Consider the following 19,641-nt stretch of genomic DNA (forward strand, 5'->3'; position numbering starts at 1 on the left):
ACTATCTCTGAAATAGTTCCTGCTGAAGTTACTGTCAAGTCAGTATCAAGTCATTCTTGCTTCCCACTGTCCCATTTTCCGATACACCACATTTCTTCACTGACAACTGGTAATTGCACAGCAGGATCTGAAACATTTTGGCAATAGATCACAAAACTCTTCAGGATGTAGGAGGAAATATGGGGTTACTCAAGAAATGGGAACACATTAGCCAGTTAACATGATCAGAAAATTAGCATTCAAAAAGTCATTTAGAGGTTTCAAGGTTAGCATATTAAGAGGGAAACAATTCACAAAGTTTAGAACTGTTGTTTCATATTGCTGGAAAACTCCACCATGACACCACCTTCTCTTGTTTGGGTATTTATCCAGTCTGTGAGTTACTTCTGTCTTTAAACTGTGCAGCAAACCTCTGCAACACTATACCAGAAGTAAAACAGGGTCTAGTTCTGTAACACACACTGGTCTGTCACAAGTGGGCCCCAAGAGCCAGGAGTTTCAGCAATCCCTTTGGAAGTCTCACCCACTCTTGGTTTTACACAGCACAGGTCAAATCCCATCCACTCCCTGACCACATACAGCCCCATTTTAATGCTTCCAATCCTACAAAAGTTCTGTCTGCAGAAACACCAGAACTGAGATGTCGGAAAATAATGGACAGACAACAGTAGAGTAACATTTTTGTAGGTTTAGTGTTTGCAATTTGTTTTACAGCTTATAATGAAATACTGTTAGAGATAGTTTACATTCATATGTTTCAGGCAAAATACAATTTTAAAATCGTAAGGCACTTTAAGATGTCCTAAAACAAATGCTTATTTAAAAATTCAACAAGAGGGCTGGATGAGAACCCTTTCTACCCTTAGTGTTCTGGTCAGTAAATTATCAATTCTCTAGTCAGGCAGGCAAGTGAAATAATCAATAGAAAGGTTTCCAAGACAGAGTTACTGCTGTATTAGTGTGCACTCTGGAGCAGTCTATTTCAAAGTGTCTTCAGCTGGGGAGGGAGAGCATGGTGTGAATAAGATGCATTAAAATAGTTCTTTGAACTGGGCAACAAAGATGCATTGCAAGGATTAAGTTTCATTACTTTCATTGGATTAAATTCCTTCCATTCATTATTGCCAACAAGAGTAAGGAACAAAAAGGAGCTGGTTCTCCCCTACCCTCCCCCCCAGTCCCATTATAATTCAACACAAGATTTCAAAGACTTAAAATGACCAGGAGAAGCCCATGAAAAACTGCATCTGGCCACTTCAGAGTATGTTTAAATATTCATTACTGACTTCCTCAGGTCTCACCTCTTATTAAAGAAAGAGAAACATAAAAGAATTGGCAACTGTCTAAGTTGCTTCCCATCAAATTGATATTTTGCTTCTTTTTAACATGACCCCACTGTTCCCATCAAGTACCTACATTCAGAAACACACCAGCAGCTTCCTTGGCAGAGGCATGGTGGGGCAGGGGATGAATGCAGGCAGGGCCCCAGGCCCAACGGGGAAGAAGCAATGAGCAACTTTGCTTAACACACTTGTGTCTCAGCTTAAAAACAGCTCAAAAGCTGGCCATGCTGGGCTGCTGTAGCTACAAGGGGACTGATACCAAAACACTGACTAAGACTTCACTTGAAGATGCATCTGTAGGAGTTGAAATGTGCTAAAAACTGACAGAAAACAAACAGACAGACAGTGGCAAAAACACTGCCTACTTCTCAGGGCCCCTGAGAAGGGAATGATAGAAACTAGTGCCTATCATTAATCTGAATATTTTCAAGTTGTGTCTTACCTATTTTATTGCCCAGTACATTTTCAAGTCTTTGGGGGCTAACAATTGCTGAAAAACAACTCATGGGGACTCAATGTGTTAGGCACTACAATATACACCTGCATCCCTAGTCCTCTCAAAACTACGTTGGAGGGAAAAAACCTCAAACCCAACCAACCAGTAATTTGTTTTTCCTACAAGTTCTTGATTGTTTTAAATTCTGACTTGAATTGCACTTTAAAGCCCAGCAGCAAAAAGAAAACTTGGTAGCTATATTCAGGAATATATATATATAAATTTTTAAGAGTCAAGACATTTTATCAAGTCTAAAAATGCATAGATAGCAACTGCATAAGACGTCAAGTTTTGACCTGGCTACAGAGAAGAATCTGTGAAAAAAAAGATTACCCTAATAGACCATGTAATATTTGGGCAGAAGTGGGATGCCTATTCAGTTAGGAAAGAAACTGCAGTTAAGGATCAAGCTAAATTAGAAACAGCCACCACTGGTCTCATCACACACAGAGGTGCTACTGTGCAAGCAGGAACTCTGATGAAATCTAGCTTTGTGAAGTGAAAAAATGCATGACTTCAAGGCAGCTGCTGCTAAAGACAAGAAAGGAAGGTGGTACCTCATGGCCCTGAGCTCAAAAGATCGTGAGATCTCAACTTGTGTGGCTCACTTTTGCTGGCAGGAGAGTCAAGCTCTAGATCACTCAGTTGACTGCTATGGTTATACCAGCAGGCAAGTTAAAATTGTGGCTCTGGAATCATCTTACTGTCATTCAGCATTGGCGTGACTATGTTCACTTGGGACAGCAAGAGGCATCTGAAAGATGAGGCAAACGAAACAGGCCACTGGCTGGTTATAATTTCACTAACAGCATACAGTTGGTTTCTCACAAAATCTGTAGGTTCTTCTTCCAAAGCAAACCTCACAGAATTTGTTAAATGACATCCAGTTGCTTGGCACATACACCTTATTGTGTCTTAAAAATACACTTAAAAGTAATTACTTGGAAAGGCATAGAGCACATGCAAGTAATTCCCTGCAGATCTATGCACACAGGGAATCACATGTGCATGTAGGAACTAAGTTGCAATGATTAACAATGGACAGAGTACTATTTTACAACCAGGTAATGTCTTTCAAATTCCAGTTCTTTCCAAGGGAACCTGGGGAAATAGTGCTGTCAAGGAAATGCAAGGCAAGAAATTTAACCTGCACACCGAGACAGACCTTGTTCTTCAGGTCACATAAAAGGAAAAACTGTAGTCTCATTAAAAAAAAAAATCACTAAAGCTAGTTATAAAGAGCAGAATTATCAAAGTGCTTTAATACATAAAGTGTCACACATAATTAAACAGGACCATTAATGCAGAGCTGCCATAAGATGTTCAAATGGGTACATGTGTTTTCTGAATGCAGGAGAGAAGCACACGTTTTTAAATTACCCTGTAGGGCTGGAGTGGGTTAAGAAAGTTTTTCTTGTTCATTTCAGCTTCTTAACATGATGGTTTTGCTCTGCTCATGCATTCAAAGGCACAGTTGGATTTACTCTATCAGGAACTGCATCAAAAGGACTGTCTACCATGAAATATTAATAAAGGGGCAGCTCTCACTGAGTGAAACACACAATAGCCTCATAAAGTTGATTTATAGATACCTGTCAATTTGTAGTATTGATTTTATAAGGTATTTCTTGATGCTTAAAAATTCTGAGCTACCTTCTGCAGCTTGCCTTTAAACATAGTTTTAAGATAACTCAGTGTATTATTTGAACCATCAACAGAGTGCCAAAGCTATTGCAACAAGAGCAAATGCAAACAAATAAATAAGGAAGACGTTTCAAAAGCACCTCGTGCAAGAAGCTCAGAAAACATGCCTTTGCCTCCCTACCAGCTTTTCCTCTCCTGTTAGGAATCAGGAAAAAAGACATTCGATCTCCACAGGACTTCTCTGCATACTTTCAATTCACTGAGCTGCTGTGTACCTTAGGCAGGTGACCTTAAAGATGGAAAGTTTAAAGATGGAAAGTAACTCTACCAAGCACAGCAGAGCAAACTGCAGTGGGGAAATGTGGCTGTTTATAAACAAAAAATGTCAATCAAGACCTTTCCCGCAATTCACAGCTGTAAAAGCAGATTTGCTCCAAATCTGTGAGCTGAGACTCAAAAGCATAACACAGAGCATCACATCTGGTCCCTTGCATAGGCCACAAGTCTGAAGTAATACCGAGTATAACAGAACAACTTGTCTGTTTTCTGAAGGCACCACAAAGGCAGCAACACTTCAGGAGTAATGGGAAGAAGGAGGAGGCGGAAAAATAACAAATACTGTTAGGAGACACTAAGAGCAGCTTAGTATAACAAGGGAGAAAAAAAGGTGGCTCAGTTCTGTGATGGCTATAACATCTGTAACAGTACAGAGACCCTACACATTTAGGCAAAGGAAGAGTAACCAGAGTCTGGAAAAACCTAGTCCTGAAAAAAAAAAAAATTCAACTTTCATTTTCAGGGGATGGGTGTAAAATCTGTAACTGAGATCAAAGGAGACAGAAAGGAATCAAACTGCTATATAAAACACTGGGGTCCATACATACTCACATGGCATCATTAGCCTGTTTCTAATTTACCACAGTGTTAAAGGATCTGGACAGTCTCCTTTGCTCTGCAGGATGACTGAAGTCCAATCAAGTTTCATATATTAAAATCCTTCTGAATCCGCCAGTGAGAACAAATCCCTCTCCCAGCCCGTCTGAGGGAGGGGGGTGTCTCCCAGCCAGGAGACATTTCTAACAACCCCAGGCAACCTACAGGCCGCACGCTACCGAGTTAGATCTCTTAAGCAGCACTGCACCAAGCAAGTCTAGGCTTGCTAAGATGTTCTGTCCCTGCATGGACTTGAGGACAATTTCTCATGAGCCTTTCAGGCCAGTGGCTCATGCTTCACCATTCCATTATTGCTTTTCAAATCCACTTTCCTTCCCGTCTTCCCCTCTGGCTCCCCGTTATCCCAGAAGGACTTTCTGCATCCTGTGCGCAGCAACGCTGGCCTCATCCTCAGAGTCAGACTCGCTCTGGGAAGTGGAGCTCTGGGAGGCAGAGCTGAAGGGAGAGGAGCACTCTGGGGAGCACAGGTAGTGCATCAGCGGGAGCCGATACTTCCCACAGAAGTCAACGAACTTGATCTGTCTGACGCAGCTGTCAAAGTACACACCTGTGAGGGAGAGGGAACAGGAAAAACATGAGACCCTGTGCCCAGAGACCTGCAAACTCTGCAGAGCTCTTATGGCTGGAGCACATGCCTTGAATTAGGATTTAACTGGCACTGCACTGGATGCAGGAGCAAAGGGGTACTGGTGGAAGGGACCAGGATACCTATGAAAATGTGTAATTTCTTTTCTTAGTAAAGAACTCCTGTAAAACTGTATTTTTCTTTTTTTAGCAGTTATTTGGTAGGTGATTCAGAACAGCACACTTTTCACGTAAAGACACAGGGCAGTTACTTCCAAATAATGTGGAAATTTCTTCTAACCATTAGGGAGAAAACTTGCTGGGAATTTGCAAACTTCTTAAATGTCAAATGAATTAATGCACTGTATTTTCAAACTGGTAGAACCTCTTCTACCAGCTAGTAAAAATGCATTCACAAATAGACCTTCACAGCTCTACTTTTCTTCTGCTTGAGTGAAGTCACCATGCTGAGCTTGGATGCTACTTTCCATGGCAACAGTCTTGCTGTAACACACAATTATGTTCTCTTCCTGTCACAGCAAGTGATTTTAGACGCTGACATTTTCAGAAGTTTCCAGCAGTGTTTTAAGTCCTAGCTGGTCAGGACTAAGCTTTTCTCCTGCAGTGCTAGAGCAATGCTGCTGTACTGTGCAAGTTCATAAGGCAGAGTAAAAAAGCACAGAACCAATCCACTGTTATCCAAGCTGTGCAGAACTCTTAAAAAAAGAAACTTTTCTTTTCCTCCCAACGTAAGTCCCAGCCCTTCCATCTTTGCTTATGGAGCGTGCTTTGATACTGTCCTGTAAGAAGATAACATTATGACTGCAGGGTAGATACTAATTAATGATTTTTTTCCCCTTAATCTTCTAAAGGCTAAATGTGCAGATCATTTACTCTGGATAAAGATTAAGCATTGAGCCAAATTAAACCCAAGCATTCCAGGCTGTTTTATGAAGTCCTCTCCTTCCAAGAACTACATGCTAGTGGTCCCAAGCTAGAACTAAACAAGTTTCTGTTGGTAACTGCTAAGCAATAGAGCCACTCTCCTCTCTTCCATCCAGAAATGATGCTCACCATTCAGCAAGAGTGTCTGCAAAAGTTCTCCTGTCCATTACTTGCTCTGAGCTATTTCAGTGCAAATGGATCGGAAACTTCAGACCATAAAACCATACTGGAGTGCTGGGATGAGCCACAAAGACTCTGACAGGAGTGCTGTCTTACATTCCCATGCAAATACAGTAAACCAGCACTACAACTCTGAATACTGTTCCTAAGGGAACACGGCTCCTTAAAGACAAGTTTGCAGGAGACCTGGAGCCAGGGAAATACAGCCAGAATGTGGATGCAGTAAGTAACACGTTGAACCTGAGTGAGCTTATAAAGTCATGGCAAGTCAGAGGGAAAGGAAACCATCAGGCAAGAGCAGGAAGCAGAGGTGCAGAGGTGAACTTACCCCCGCATTTAGGATTGGGACAGTTGCTGGCCAGGCTCAGGTAGCGGACAAGACTCTCTGGGAGATCGCTGGGAGTGTAGGGAACGTTGCGAGTTTTAACTGTGCGTCCAGCCAGTTCCTGCAGGCTCGGGGGATTGTAGGTCAGGTCACGCACAAACCGCACCACCAGAGGGTTCCCACGCAAGCTCAGCTCTTCGAGGTGGACCAGGTTAAGAATCTCTCGAGGAAGGTAAGTCAGCAGGTTATTGTGCAGGCTAAGGGAACGCAGGGAATGCAGCCTAAGGATGGAGATGGATACCTTGTCAAGATGTGCAAGCAAAATTGCCACACAACTGCATTATGCAGACCTAATTACTCTCCCCTCCTCCCACCATCTTCTTTTTCTTTGGCTTTTCTCCCTTTTAAAACATAAATTCATGCTAAAAGAGCTGCTCTTACTCTAGCACACACAGTGCATTAGAAAACTTGGCTCAGCACCGGAATACCTGCTAAAGAAACACAGTCTTAAACATGCTGCTGTCCCTCTCAGTATTCTCCACACACACCCCCAAAAAAGGTAGAACAAAAGTGTACAAACTGAGTGCTTTCAGGGGACATAACGTTTCCTTGTACCCAGTGCATGCATCAAGAGCAGTCCCATGCAGTGCTCTGAATAAGTCACCTGCTCTGTCTCATGCATTAAAGATGATTGCTGGGAGGCAGCCAGCCCTGGAAAGCCCCATGTTTTCACTGCTTGCGGCTGCACCACCTCGCACTGTGACACCACCAGATCTGAGCAAGGTCAGGCCAGCTACGGCACAGGGGACAAGCAATTTTTTTGCTTTTGGACGAGGCTCTCCTCTCTCAGGAAGCACAAAGCAATGCTCCAGCATGGCATCCAGGGCTGCTCCCAAACTTGTAAAAGTTACAAGACATTGTATATCAAGAATAATCCCACTACATCACCAAATTCCAACTCAGAGAACTCCATGCTGCCATTCAGTTGTTTTTAGTTTACAGCTACACCTCCCATCTTCATTTCCCATCTTAGGCTACACATACAGAGCTGCCGTGTCCTCTTCCCCCCTTATGACCAGATAAAGCAGTAATCTAGCCCCTAGAACTATGCCATAGGATTAAATGAAGATTCAGAGATCCTAAAGTAAGGAATGCCAAGGGAGCACAGGGGATGGTACAACATAAAAGTACAGAAGGGTTTTGGGTGAAGAGCAAAACAGATCAAGCATTCATTACTAATAAAACAGTACCATTCTTACTTCTTAAGGTAGCAATTTATCTTTTCTGAGTTGCCCAGGTTCTTTTCAGGACCCTCTATACAAATCTATTAATTCACTGTAAGTTGCAATTAAACCCTCTGAAAGAGTTTTTCGACCCCTTGATAGAGTTTACCAGATCATATATTCATGGTTTGCCTGCAGTGCACCATGCCAGGGATGTTCTTTTTCAAGTCTAGTCACATTAACAAACTGAAGGACAAATAGGTCCTCCCAGGTGCTTTCATCCACGCACAGAGAAGGAAAAGTTCAAAGAGTTAATTACAGCTGGTGGCCAATGACAGCAAATACTCACTGTGCCAGCTGAGGTGGAATGCTCTGGATCTTGTTGTCACACAGAACTAGATACCTCAGAGAAGGCAGTTTTGCTAATTCAGGTGGAATTGCTGTAATGAAATTCCCTCCAAGGTATAGAAACTCTAAACTGAAAAACAGAAGAGAAAACAGTGCATTATTTCATTAATTTCAAGTTTCCTTTAACACCTAGGTTTTCACATCTCCTGCACTTCTTAAAGGAAGCTGACAGATGACTACCTATGAGATAATTTGCTGAGAGAAAGAAAAAAAAAGCTGAGTTGCACATCAAAATTACAACAGAGCTGCTGTTTCACAACAGATAATGTTGAGATTTTACCTCCAGACTCCTGCAGTCACCCTTACACCTGCAGGTAGGGACCAGACAACTGTGTATTCCTACACCAACCCCTTATGCAAAGCTTGTGCTCCTACTTCCAAGGAAGAGCAGCCTGCACACACAGGGTCTGCAGCCCCGACACAGACCCTGCTGCAGCCAGTGGGAGCTCTCTGTTTCGGTAGGAGCAAAGCACGAGTGCAGTGTCTCTCCCTGGAAATCCTGGCCCTGCCCCAGCACTAGTTGCTCTTTGTGGAATCATTTGACTCCTCGGTGACTAACTGGAACCTTTCAGCATTACTCAGAGGCAGCCAGTCCCACTTTGATACAATTCACATACCAATACCACAGCGTCAATAGCACAGAGTCAGACAAGAACATGCATGCAATTTCTCAGAGATTGATTTCACTACACTGAAGTCATGAAGCTCAAAGCTACCAGAAACCATAGCTGGGCTTCACTGCAGTTTGGGCCTGTGATGCAGATGTCCTGTGAAAACGCAGTGGATGGGAGACATGAATGGAGAGAGGCACTAGACCCCTTCTGCCAGGTGGAGTAGCCAGTACTTGCTGTGCATCTCTGCCCTTCTAGGAAGAAAAATTGGCAAGCATTTCTCTTTGACATAATAGCCTCAAATCCCCATTCCATGGACTCAAGTAGCTTTCTTTCCCTGTTCTCAGATGTTGTCTGAAAGAGGAGCAAAGGCAGGCTCAGTTTGGGTACTTCTTGCTAATCACAGTCCAGCCAAGATTTCTTCCGTGTTTGAAAAAGGTGGATCCCATAGTCCTGGTTCAGTATCTCCAGTACACACTCAGGTTGCCTAACTACAGTGCACCTTGGCCTTCTCTGATCCAAGCATTGCCCATGGGCCAGGGAAAGTGAACACATCCAGGCTCCATCTTTAAGTAGAGGTTATAACTTCCCTGGAGTAGGAGACACCTTCACCTCACCCCAGCAAGTGAGAAATGCTATGGATACAACTGGCACAGAAACACAGGAACAGAGCACCCAAGGGACACTGTGGTCGACCCAGACAAGGTCTGAGCTCTGAAACTCTGTGCCACAGCATATGTGGAGCGCAGAGGAGCTCCTCCCTGAGACTTCCCCTGGGATGGAGCAGGAGAACAGGAGAGAGAGTCTGTTTCGCTCAGTTCTTGCAAGAAACTTGAACCCCAGAGATCCAATGACAGCATCTGCTTGGGCTACAGAGGCCACTACTGCAGCACAAAGGTGCACGTGCCCAACAGTGAAGGACAGAATGACAGACCTTTGCAACACACGAGGAGATGCTTGCAGGGCTCAGCTTCCCCTGGATTCCCTTATATTTCTGGAGTATGTCAAAGGCAAGCTAAATAACTGACATTTGATAAAGTGGATACAAAATTAAGCCTTAAACTGAATTTCATTCTATGGAAGGCAGTAACTACAGACCAAGTGGGACAGCACAGTTGGAGATTACTCTGAATGTGAAAGAAAGTACACAGGGAAAAACCATCACCAATCGCCCCTGCTCCAAAGTAACCTCTCTTCTACTCAGACAACCTGTAGGTGAGGAGTAGGGGTAGGAGGAAGAATGCTGTGCAGAGACCATGTCAAGGAGAGATTATTTTTAATTAACTTTTGATCCCCTAACAAAGCCCTGAGTTTTAACCAAAATTCCTCCTTCAAACCTCCATTGTTTCCCAATGTGGATTTAGGCTGCTTGGCTCTCACTAGGGACTTAACTGCTGAGTATACAATTCCTAGGCATATTTTAACTCCATACCATTGCTGGAGCCCACACCAAAAACTGTTGGGCAAGAGAATTCTAGCAATGTGGGTTTCAATATTTAAACAAGGTTTACATGCATACAAGTTTGCACTTCCTAGGAAAAGTGAATAATTAACTCCTCATCCTTTGTGTTTGAGGACACTAATGCCTGTAAAGTGACACAGCATAAAACCACATCCTACCAGGGAAAGAGAGGAGGGCACAAATTATATAGTAAAAATGTTTAGGAAATTCATTTCAAGGCATAAAACGCATATGTTTCAAGAGTAGCCTACTGTACAAACTAAGTGTGCAAAACCACTGCCTACAAACTTCTTACAGCTTCAAATCCGTTCTTTGTAAAGTCTGTAATGAGAACACTCAGTCATACCACACAGGATACAAAGATCTAACATCAGAATACAAACTGTCTCTAACTAAAAACCCACTAAATAAAGTAACTTCTTCATTGGCAACAAAATACTTCTTAAAAATGTTTTCTTTTCACTCATCTTCTGAATCACTGTTTTGGGGTCAGTAGACTAAAAACTCATGGGGCCCAGTCTGCTACAGCAAATTCAGAATTTCCACATCAACTTATGGTATTAATTAGATGATTAATTTATTAAAAAACCACAGGGAGGAGGTTTTGAAATGACAGAGAAACTTATTTAAAACATAGAAAAGATACAGTTTCCATTGAAACACTGCTCAGCAGGAAAACAAAATCCATAACTCCCATCCCTCAAAGTAGAATTTGCTAGGAAGAAGGATCTAGCCTAGTCTTGGCTAAGCAAGGTGAAGGAATCAACAACAGCCATTTCTGCATCAAATTAAAATGTCAAGAATTGTCTGAGCAAAGCTAGTAATGACACAGGAAAGGATTTTCAAGAGACACAACCCTTTTATCAAGAGCACTGACCAGAGAACTGGGAATGCAGTTTGCTCCCAGCTCACCTGCTCCGGGCCTGATTTTCATGTCACACTAAGCCTGTACTAGAGGCCAAGGTGACGCTGGCTCTTGAGTTGCACTACTCAGGGCAGGGCAGTTTGCTGCTTGGTAAGACAAGCAAAAGCACTGCTCAGCTCTGCCCTCTTCACACAAGAGCCTGCACTAAGTTAATCCACAACATTCACCACAAGTTTTTGCAGGAAGACCACAGCAGAGATGGCACTGAGCTTAGTGAATGCTTCTAACTAACCTTTCACACTTAGACTTAGTTCTTCTGACAATCATTAATCTGTACAGTCATTTTGATAGATCAGCTAAGGTCTTGTGAGCTGCTGTGTACACAGACGTAGAACTGGATTTTTTTCTGCACTTTCAGAAGTCCAGAATCTTCAAAAAGCCAGAGATCAACTACCATCAAGCAAACATAAGATGAGTTCCAATTTTTGAAGCTAGAATGAATGATGTACTTCCAACCTGCCACACAGACTCTGGGCTGAATGAGTTTCAAGAAGGGACAAACACTAACAAAATCAACCTCAACAGAATCTGAAAAAAGACCCAACAACCATGTGACAGAGTAACTAATGAGGGTTGACACTTTCTCTCCTGCCTTTAAGCAATGTTGACAAATACGCTAATAAAAGGCCAGAGTCCCTTTCAGCCTCACACCCAGCAGCCCCCTGCTCAGCACAGCCAGTCCTAATTGCTGCCAAGCACAAGCCAGCACGCTGAGCCCATCATGCGGTGCTCCTCTCTAGCAGCGTATTTCACACCACTGGGCTGTAGGGTGGCAATGAAAATACTTTTACCTACTAGGAAAGGAGTGGAGAAATGCTAAAAAACTATGATCAATTCGGGGAGTGGCAGCAAAGTTTAACATGCAAAGAGACTGTACCTTCTTGCTTATGTCCTTGATGTTTTCAGGTCATCATATACCACAAATCAAATCCAAAAGCCCCCAAACACTCAGTAAATAAGAAGAGCCACTCTGAGCACTAGAGGTATTTTTTATACCCTATCAATTACTACAGCACTCTCACAGTCATGTTTCAAGGGGATAATGTCTTCGGGCATAGGAGATACTCAAATTTTCAATCCACCCTGTTTCCCCACAGATGCTTCTTCAGATAAAATTTAACAGCTGACATCAAACAGATGCATCTAAATAGGTAATCTAAAAAAACCCCAGCCAACAATGGTGCCTGAAATAGCTCCGGGTCTTTTTAAGATAAACTTTTTAGCAAGAAATTTCCAGGGCAGTTTTGAGGCTCATGCAAGGGAGGAATTTCATAGCAGCCCACAATACACTCCTGTTAACCCTGTTCTACGATTTGCTAATTCCTGAGAGAACTGCATAGCCTTTGCTGACACGCAAATTTAAGATCAAACGGTCGTCTGAACACTATTTGCAAAACGTTTGAAGAGGGGAAGAAGAAGGGAGACAGCAAGCAGATTTCCTAATGCTGTATCTTTATCAAAGCTCTGCTTGCCCTTTTTCCCACACTAACAGCCGTTCTGTAAGCGTATGCTTGTCTAACATGCTTAATACTACCCACGAATGAAAGCAAACGCTCTGGGTTTCAATGCATCTAAGCCTTTACACAAACCTTGGATGAATCCAGTTAGGCGTCTGAGGTCTTTGATCCCAGCCCTCGCACAACCGGGCTTTATGAGAGGAACAGCAGCAAGAAGGAAAGGAGCATGCACGGGTCTTTTCCAAGCTCTGCCTGCTCCCCAGTGCTTGACGGAGCATCTGAGTATTCACTAGGAGAGTATGACTAAACCCAAAATTCCCATGGGAGATTCAAAGTATCGGCTGTGTTTCATTAAGCCCTTGAGAATTATTCATTTTACAGGACACTTGCAGGACATTTCCCCAGGCCTGCACACTGATCAGGGCAATCCTTGCACTCTTAAGCCAAAAGCCACGGCTGCACCATGAAGATCAGAGCTATGTTTTACCAGATTTGCCACACAAATTTTGTGCCAGGATGGGCACAAGTAGATGGCCACGTTTCTAGCTCACCAGCTGTAACACACATTGCCCCACAGTGCATCCCCAGTTGGATCAGCAGCGGAAGGACATGCAGAACCGAGGCAGCAGTGGGATCTCTATGCAGATCACAGTTCAGGAGCTGCTGAGGGCTGTGAATTGAGCCTGAGAGAGAGTGACTGACCGTAACATCTCCCACTGAAAACACAGCAAGGTCAGCAGGGAGAACAACAGAGAAGATAACACTTGGGTGGGCCTATGCTGAGTTCGTATTTTATCTGGCAACAAACAGGAAAGCAATGCAAGGAAGGCTGCTCTCACACGTCTGGTGCATTCACCACTCTAAATTCACAGCAAGAGCCACTGCTCAGGTCTTGCACTGTACTGACACACCAACTGTCAGGAACTGGGGATACTGGGCATACAGAAGGACCTGGCACAGCTTCAACATGATCAAGAAAAAGCCCTCAGCAGGGGCAACACCTACATTTCTCAGAAACACATGAGGCTATTGCTGGGGACCCTCGATGCCTACACTGAAACATGGAGGAAAGAGCACTGAATTTTCCTAATGGAAAACATGAAGCATGAAAGGCTATTCATCCCTGGTGCCAGCTTGCTATGATCAGCATCATCCTACTGCCATCACCAGAGCAATTATGATCATACATTTACGAAGCCACGCAAAGGAAGCTTCAAGCATCTAGGCAGGCCTTCCACAACAGCCTAGGAGATAACCAACAATCAGGAACACGGCACTCACTGTCCACGCAGGATCTTGCACTGCACATGAAACATTTGTGTGGGCAAGGATGGCGCAGATGGCTGAAGCCGGAATGAGTAAGACACGACAGCAGCAGGACTGGCTGTGGCTCTTATCACCGGGTTCATTAACTTGCCGAGTCACCATGAACATGCCAGGGAAAAGTTTCTGCACAATACGCCTAACCCAAATACAGCTGCAAAGGGGTGCATTTATTATCTTCCTGTGAGTAACAACACATGGCACACACCTTCCATTCCAGGACCTTTGCATTCATAGTCACCAGCACATTCCCTCTCCTTTGGTAGGTCAGACCCATCAGCTTTTTATACTTTCAACTTTATCACATACACAGACTCCTTATCTGCCGTATTCCTGGCCTTCAGTAAAACTGACACGCTGCCCCTTCAAAAACTAAGAGTGCAGAGGAAAGACACAAAGCTTAGTTATCAAGAGTATTTTAAAAAAACATCTCATCACAGCTCAGCCATTCCTTGGAAATCTAAGAAGCATTTCTAGATTTCTGCAGCTCCAGTCTGCTCTATCATCAGTGACTGGAGCAAATGGGAAGCCACCAGGGTCACGGGAAGAAAAGAACTGCTGGCCTCAGGAACTCTAATAGCAGCAGGAGGAACTTGATCAGTAAGAGTGCTGCCTGCATTCCCCCTGTGGTCTCATAGCCCCTAAGATAAAAGAAAAAACTATTTTTATGAGAAGTTGCACATGGAAAAAGGCTCAAGGTCTTGGCTTGTCAGCAAGACTGGCATTTGCAGATTGAGCTGGGAGGTTAACAGAAGCCACAGCACCAGGTGCCACCTCCAACTTCCAGAGCTCAGAAACAAACAGAGGTCTCCATGCTGCTGTGCTGTAACAGCTGGCTCTGCTCTGTCCTTGCTCAGGCTCATTTGACCCCTTCCACAACAAGCACGCTCACACTGAGGACACTCTTGTCAGCAGGTAGGAGCAGAGTTTGGCAGCAGTTTCTCTCCAGAATGTACTTTCTATGTTTTTGGCAAGGGTCATTGGTTATCTGGGTCCCAATGAAAAGATTCAGGATTCCCTCTGGAGGAACAACACATTATAAAGTGTTGTTTTCTCCAAGTGCTGGCAAAGCCGTGTGCGGCTCCCTTTTGTTACCCAAGCAGTCCCAGATACAGAAGTCACTGATGGCAGAGTGGTAAAGAAGCTGACAATCCTGGTGGGGCACAGATTTGCTATCTTGAGCTAAAGTTCAATTATATTATGTTGACATGTTAGCAGAAGTTCAACGAGGTAGCAGTGGTGACGTGGGCAGCAGACAGAAACCATGTCCAAGTGTAACTCTTCCATCTGACATGTCACTTTGCAATGATAAATGGACAGTTCAATAGCTTTGTCTGCATTTGCTCTCTCTGAATTCTCGTTCTGGGGGGTTGAGCATGACCAGCCCAAGAAGAGCTGCAGGACAGGACAACAAGGAGCCCTGCTTCAGGGCAGGTCAGAGGAACAAAGAGTGGCAGAGGTGCAGCGTGGAGCACAGGTCACAGCCTGCTGGGGCAGCACGCGTGGTGCTACACAGCCCAGTACCTTCCTGGGGACATCAGGGCTGAGCTTTGCTTTCTTGGGGGAAAAAAAAGAAAAGAGAGAGAAAAAATCACAGCCACAGACTGAGACTATGTAAACAGCAGCAGGGAGCCTCTGACTCAGAGGTGGGAGCAACAATCAGATCCCAACTACATCCTGGATGCTACCAGACATGCTACGGAGACAATGTGGATCATCTTCCTCACACAGCTGCCCTCCTCCATTGGCCTCCTCTCCCATGCCTCATTTCCTTTTTCATGCCTGAAGCATCTGTTTCCGGACAGAGAAAAAGCTGAGCTTTCTCTTCCTCACGACAGCCCCAACCCAGGATGTATCACAACTCTGTCAAGAAGAATATGGGCATTGTCCATCACTCAAAATGTCTCATAGCATCTCTCAGTCCAGAGAGCGTAACCTAGAATTGCTCCAAATCCTTAACAGGTGCATGCTATGCTACCTGGACAAAAGCCACAAACCCAATTGTATTATACTGCAGCAGACAAAAGCATTTCCCAAAGCACCCAAGCAGTTCTGGCACCTCCCACCAACGCCCATGGGAGACGTCACTCCACACAGAACATCCTATGCTTCCACTGGATGCAGCTCTGCTGAGCGATCAGAGTGAGTCCAGGTATTTAGGGTCAAGGGTGCTGGAATTTGCATAAGAGAAGCTGCCTCTGGCAAGTCACTTGGCAAAGAGCCGGAGCAAACAAAGTTCAGATCCAAAGTCTTAGCAGAGAGCTGCACAGAGGCCAGTCTGAGGCTTGGGGATCCAGCAGAACACACTGAGCTGCCTGTGTCACTTAAGTCACGACAAGCATCCAGCTTGCCCAGGAGGACAGCAGGCTTCAGGAGTACCCAGCCCAGGCCAGTGCAGGCAGCCAATACCCAGTGCTGTCTAAAGCCTGTTCCCACCCCACCACTGTTCCTAATTGCTGTGATTCAGCCATAAGTTTCTGTATGGCCGGCCTGCAGTGGTTGATACAGCCCCAGAGCCAGATGTACCACTGCACCCAAGCACAGCATGGGGCTCCGTGCTCCAGGTCTGTCAGTATCTGTCAGATCTACAGAGTCCATGGGCTGAGAGAAACACCACAAAACCCCATCCATGACAGCAAGACCCCAGCGAGACTGCAGCTGTATCGGGAGAAAGGCCCTGTTGTTTGTGCAAGCCACAAACACATCTTTATTCTCCTGAGCAACCCATCGTGCAGCCACGAACTGCATGACACATGGGGTTTATCTCGCTGTCACCCAGAGAGGTGCATGAAAGCCACGGAGAGCCTTCCACATGCCAACACTCACACCAACCACTCCATCACCAGGAGAGTTCCCTGCAGCGCAGGGACTGGGCAGTCCCAAGAGTCACCCAGTTTGTGAGCACAGAAGGCCCATCATCGCCTGAAGAATACACAGGATCGGTTGGGTTGGAAAGGACCACAGCAGGTCTTCTGTTCCAACCTCCCTGCTCACACAGGGTCATCCTAAAGCACATGGCACAGGATTGTGTCCACTGGAATATCACCAGTGAGGGAGAATCCACAATCTCTCTGTTCCGGTGCTTGGTCACCCCCACAGTAAAGAACTTATTCCTCACGTTCAGGAGGAACTTCCTGTGCATCATTTTCTGCATCTTGTCCTATTGCTTGGCACCACCAAGAAGAGCCTGCCTCCATCCTCAACACCTACCCTTTAGATACTTATACATATATATATGTTGATGAGGTAAAGAACGTCCTGGAGTTTTGGTAACTCAGCGTGATGAAGAGGAAGAGCCACGTTAGCGGCAGCAGTGCTTGGAGACACCTGACGCTGGAGAGAACTGACCCCCCGGAGGGGGAGCGTGGCAGAAAACGCGGCCGGGCTTGCCGAGGCTGTCCCTGTTCCCGCGGGGCCCGTCCCTCACCTTTGGAGCTCCTGGATGTCGGGCGGGATGCCGTGGAGCCGGTTGCCGCCGAGGCTGAGGCTGCGCAGCCCGCGGAGCTGCAGCAGCGCGGGCGGCACCTCGGCGAAGCGGTTCCCGCTGAGGTTGAGGACGCGGAGGGAGCGGGCGAGCGGCGCCTGCCCCAGCCCCTTGGGCAGCGAGCCGGGCCCGCCAAGCCGGTTGTTCTTGGCCAGCAACGTGTGGAGGCACGGCAAGGACAGCAGCTCCGTGCCCATCTCCGCCAGCCCCGTCCCGCTCACGTCCAGCACCTCCAGCGCCGGGAACCACTGCGACAGCCCGGTAGGCAGCGGGCCCAACAGCCGCCGCGGCGACAGCACCAGCCGCCGCGCCTCCGCGCTGCGCCGCGCCGACAGCTCCGCCGCCAGCGCCTGCTCGGGCTCCGGCTCGGGCTCTGGCTCGGGCTCGGGCTCCGACTCCGGCTCCATCTCCAGAGCTAGCTCCGGTCCCGGCTCCAGCTCAGGGCCCTCCCCGCCCGCCGCCGCCATCCCGCCCGCACCGACCGACGGCCCCGCGCGTCACCCCGGGGCTTCCGCGCCTCACCCCGCCCCGGCCCGCCCCGGAACCTGCATATCCCCACCGCCCCCCGCGGCCCCCCCGCGTCATGCTCGATCCCGGGCGCGCCGCAGCGGCCCCAGCGGGGCGAGCGCTCCTCATGCAGGTTGCGGGGCGCCCGGGGGTGGGCGGCGGAGGGAGAGGGAGCGTTCGGCGGCCCCGGAACGAGCACGGGAGGGCGATGCGCAGGAGGTGCGGGACGCGGCCCCGTGGCGGGGGCTGCCCTGAGGCGCGGCTGCCCCGGCCCCGCTACTCGCCCCCGGGTACCGCCACAGCCCGCAGCGGCCTGCCGGGCTGATGCGGAACCGCCGGCTGGAAATGCCACCTGCTCCCTGCCAAGTGTTTTACACCGAGCTCGGGACACCGGAACTGCTAACTGGAAACTTAAACCATACCCTTCCCTCTGCCCCTTTTGGTCATCCTCGGAGCCCGAAGGAGAGGTGCTGCCTGAACCCGTGTGCCCCATGGCCTCTCCGCTGTGGCTGCTGGCGGCGGAGCCTGGCCCAGTATCCCTGGGCAGCGGGTGTTTTGTCCAAGGGTTGATCTGCTTTGGTCCCTGCAGAACAGGGAGGTTGGAACTGAGTGATCTTTGAGGTCCCTTCCAACCCAAAACGTTCTATGGTTCTGTGAGCTGCCGTGGAGCAGCAAAACGGAGATACTCCCAGAAGTACCTCAGTGTGTGAAAAGATGTGAAAAGACAGCTTTGGTCTTGAGCCGGGGCATTGGCAGGAGTTAATCCATAACACACATCTGTCAGGCGAAACTGTCTGATGCTGGTCACAGATCGATGTGGAGCTGAGCCCTGTTGTACCATACGTATACAAACAGGCAAGGCAGGATCCGTGATTTCAATTCACTGCTCTTTAAACACAAGTTAACATCAGTGTAGTCAGTAATCATGGGAAGAAGCAGCAGCTATGTGTGATGACAACGAGAAGATTCACAACCCAAGGGGATATTGCCTGAACTAAGTCCAGGCTTAAGAAGCAGACTTGCTTCCTTGTGATGCATAGATGAGCCAAAAAGAAGGGAGTAACAACCTCCCACCTCCTCAAAACACTTCATGTACACAAAAGTCTGTCATCTTAGACTGGAAGAAACAGAAACAAATCACAGTTTGCTTGTACAAACCTTGGTTTAAAGCAACGCATGAAATAGCAACAGTGCTGAGTTCAAAGGTGTCCAGAATACTGTGGATGAAGTCCACGGTCCACTTGTCCTTCCTTTGGTGCTCTTATGAACTCTGGACTTCACCACGCCAAATATTTTGATGTGACAGCTCCCATTGCTGAGAGGAGGAACTTGTCAGGGCTATGCTCAGCCTTCAAGAAAGAATGTGCCATAGTGGGTAGGAATGAACAGGTCACTTTCCATTGAACTTGTTTCATTTGTTTTCCAAGACTGTGGATTCAGAAATGTAAGCCGTGCTGCGAACCCAGAGATAGCTGCAGAACAGACACTTCACCAATATTGTTAACTTATCAACATACATAATTTTTCCCACTCTACAAAGATTGTGCTGTTCCAGGAGAGTTTTAGGAGAGTTTATGTAAGCACAAGAGCAAGGTCATCTGGATTTTGCTATTGTCTTCTGTAGTGCTTTAAGCCTGGTTCTTCTCAAGGTGTGTCCTGTGGCCTGGTTCAGGAATTGAGTCTTATTATAGATCAGTTTGCTCCTGTCTTCAGAACTCAAGTTAATAAATACCTCACAAATGCAGTTCAGAGTCTTGATCAACCACTTAAATAGCCTATTTCTCAACTTG

At 46.4% G+C, this 19,641-nt stretch overlaps 1 protein-coding gene across 1 annotated transcript; it reads right to left on the bottom strand.

The window, feature by feature from the left end:
* Window positions 1-673: 673 nt before the first annotated feature.
* Window positions 674-17,827, bottom strand: LRRC58 (leucine rich repeat containing 58). Its single transcript, XM_069021180.1, has 4 exons — window positions 17,288-17,827; window positions 8,024-8,152; window positions 6,455-6,732; window positions 674-4,984 (listed from the first exon to the last, which is right to left on the bottom strand). The coding sequence occupies exons 1-4, from the start codon at window positions 17,809-17,811 to the stop codon at window positions 4,776-4,778; spliced, it is 1,140 nt and encodes a 379-aa protein (XP_068877281.1). The 5' UTR covers window positions 17,812-17,827; the 3' UTR covers window positions 674-4,775.
* Window positions 17,828-19,641: the final 1,814 nt, after the last annotated feature.

Source organism: Aphelocoma coerulescens, chromosome 1, assembly GCF_041296385.1.
Source record: "Aphelocoma coerulescens isolate FSJ_1873_10779 chromosome 1, UR_Acoe_1.0, whole genome shotgun sequence".
In the NCBI taxonomy this organism is placed as follows: domain Eukaryota; kingdom Metazoa; phylum Chordata; class Aves; order Passeriformes; family Corvidae; genus Aphelocoma; species Aphelocoma coerulescens.

What these genes read in the sequence shown, in the direction of transcription:
- LRRC58 (XM_069021180.1), bottom strand. Translation starts at nt 17,811, where the DNA reads ATGGCGGCGGCGGGCGGGGAGGGCCCTGAGCTGGAGCCGGGACCGGAG. An exon ending in GACATCCAGGAGCTCCAAAG is followed by an intron (nt 8,153 to 17,287) that starts GTGAGGGACGGG and finishes TCTGTTTTTCAG; the next exon opens with TTTAGAGTTTCTATACCTTG. An exon ending in TCCCAATCCTAAATGCGGGG is followed by an intron (nt 4,985 to 6,454) that starts GTAAGTTCACCT and finishes TCTCCCTCACAG; the next exon opens with GTGTGTACTTTGACAGCTGC.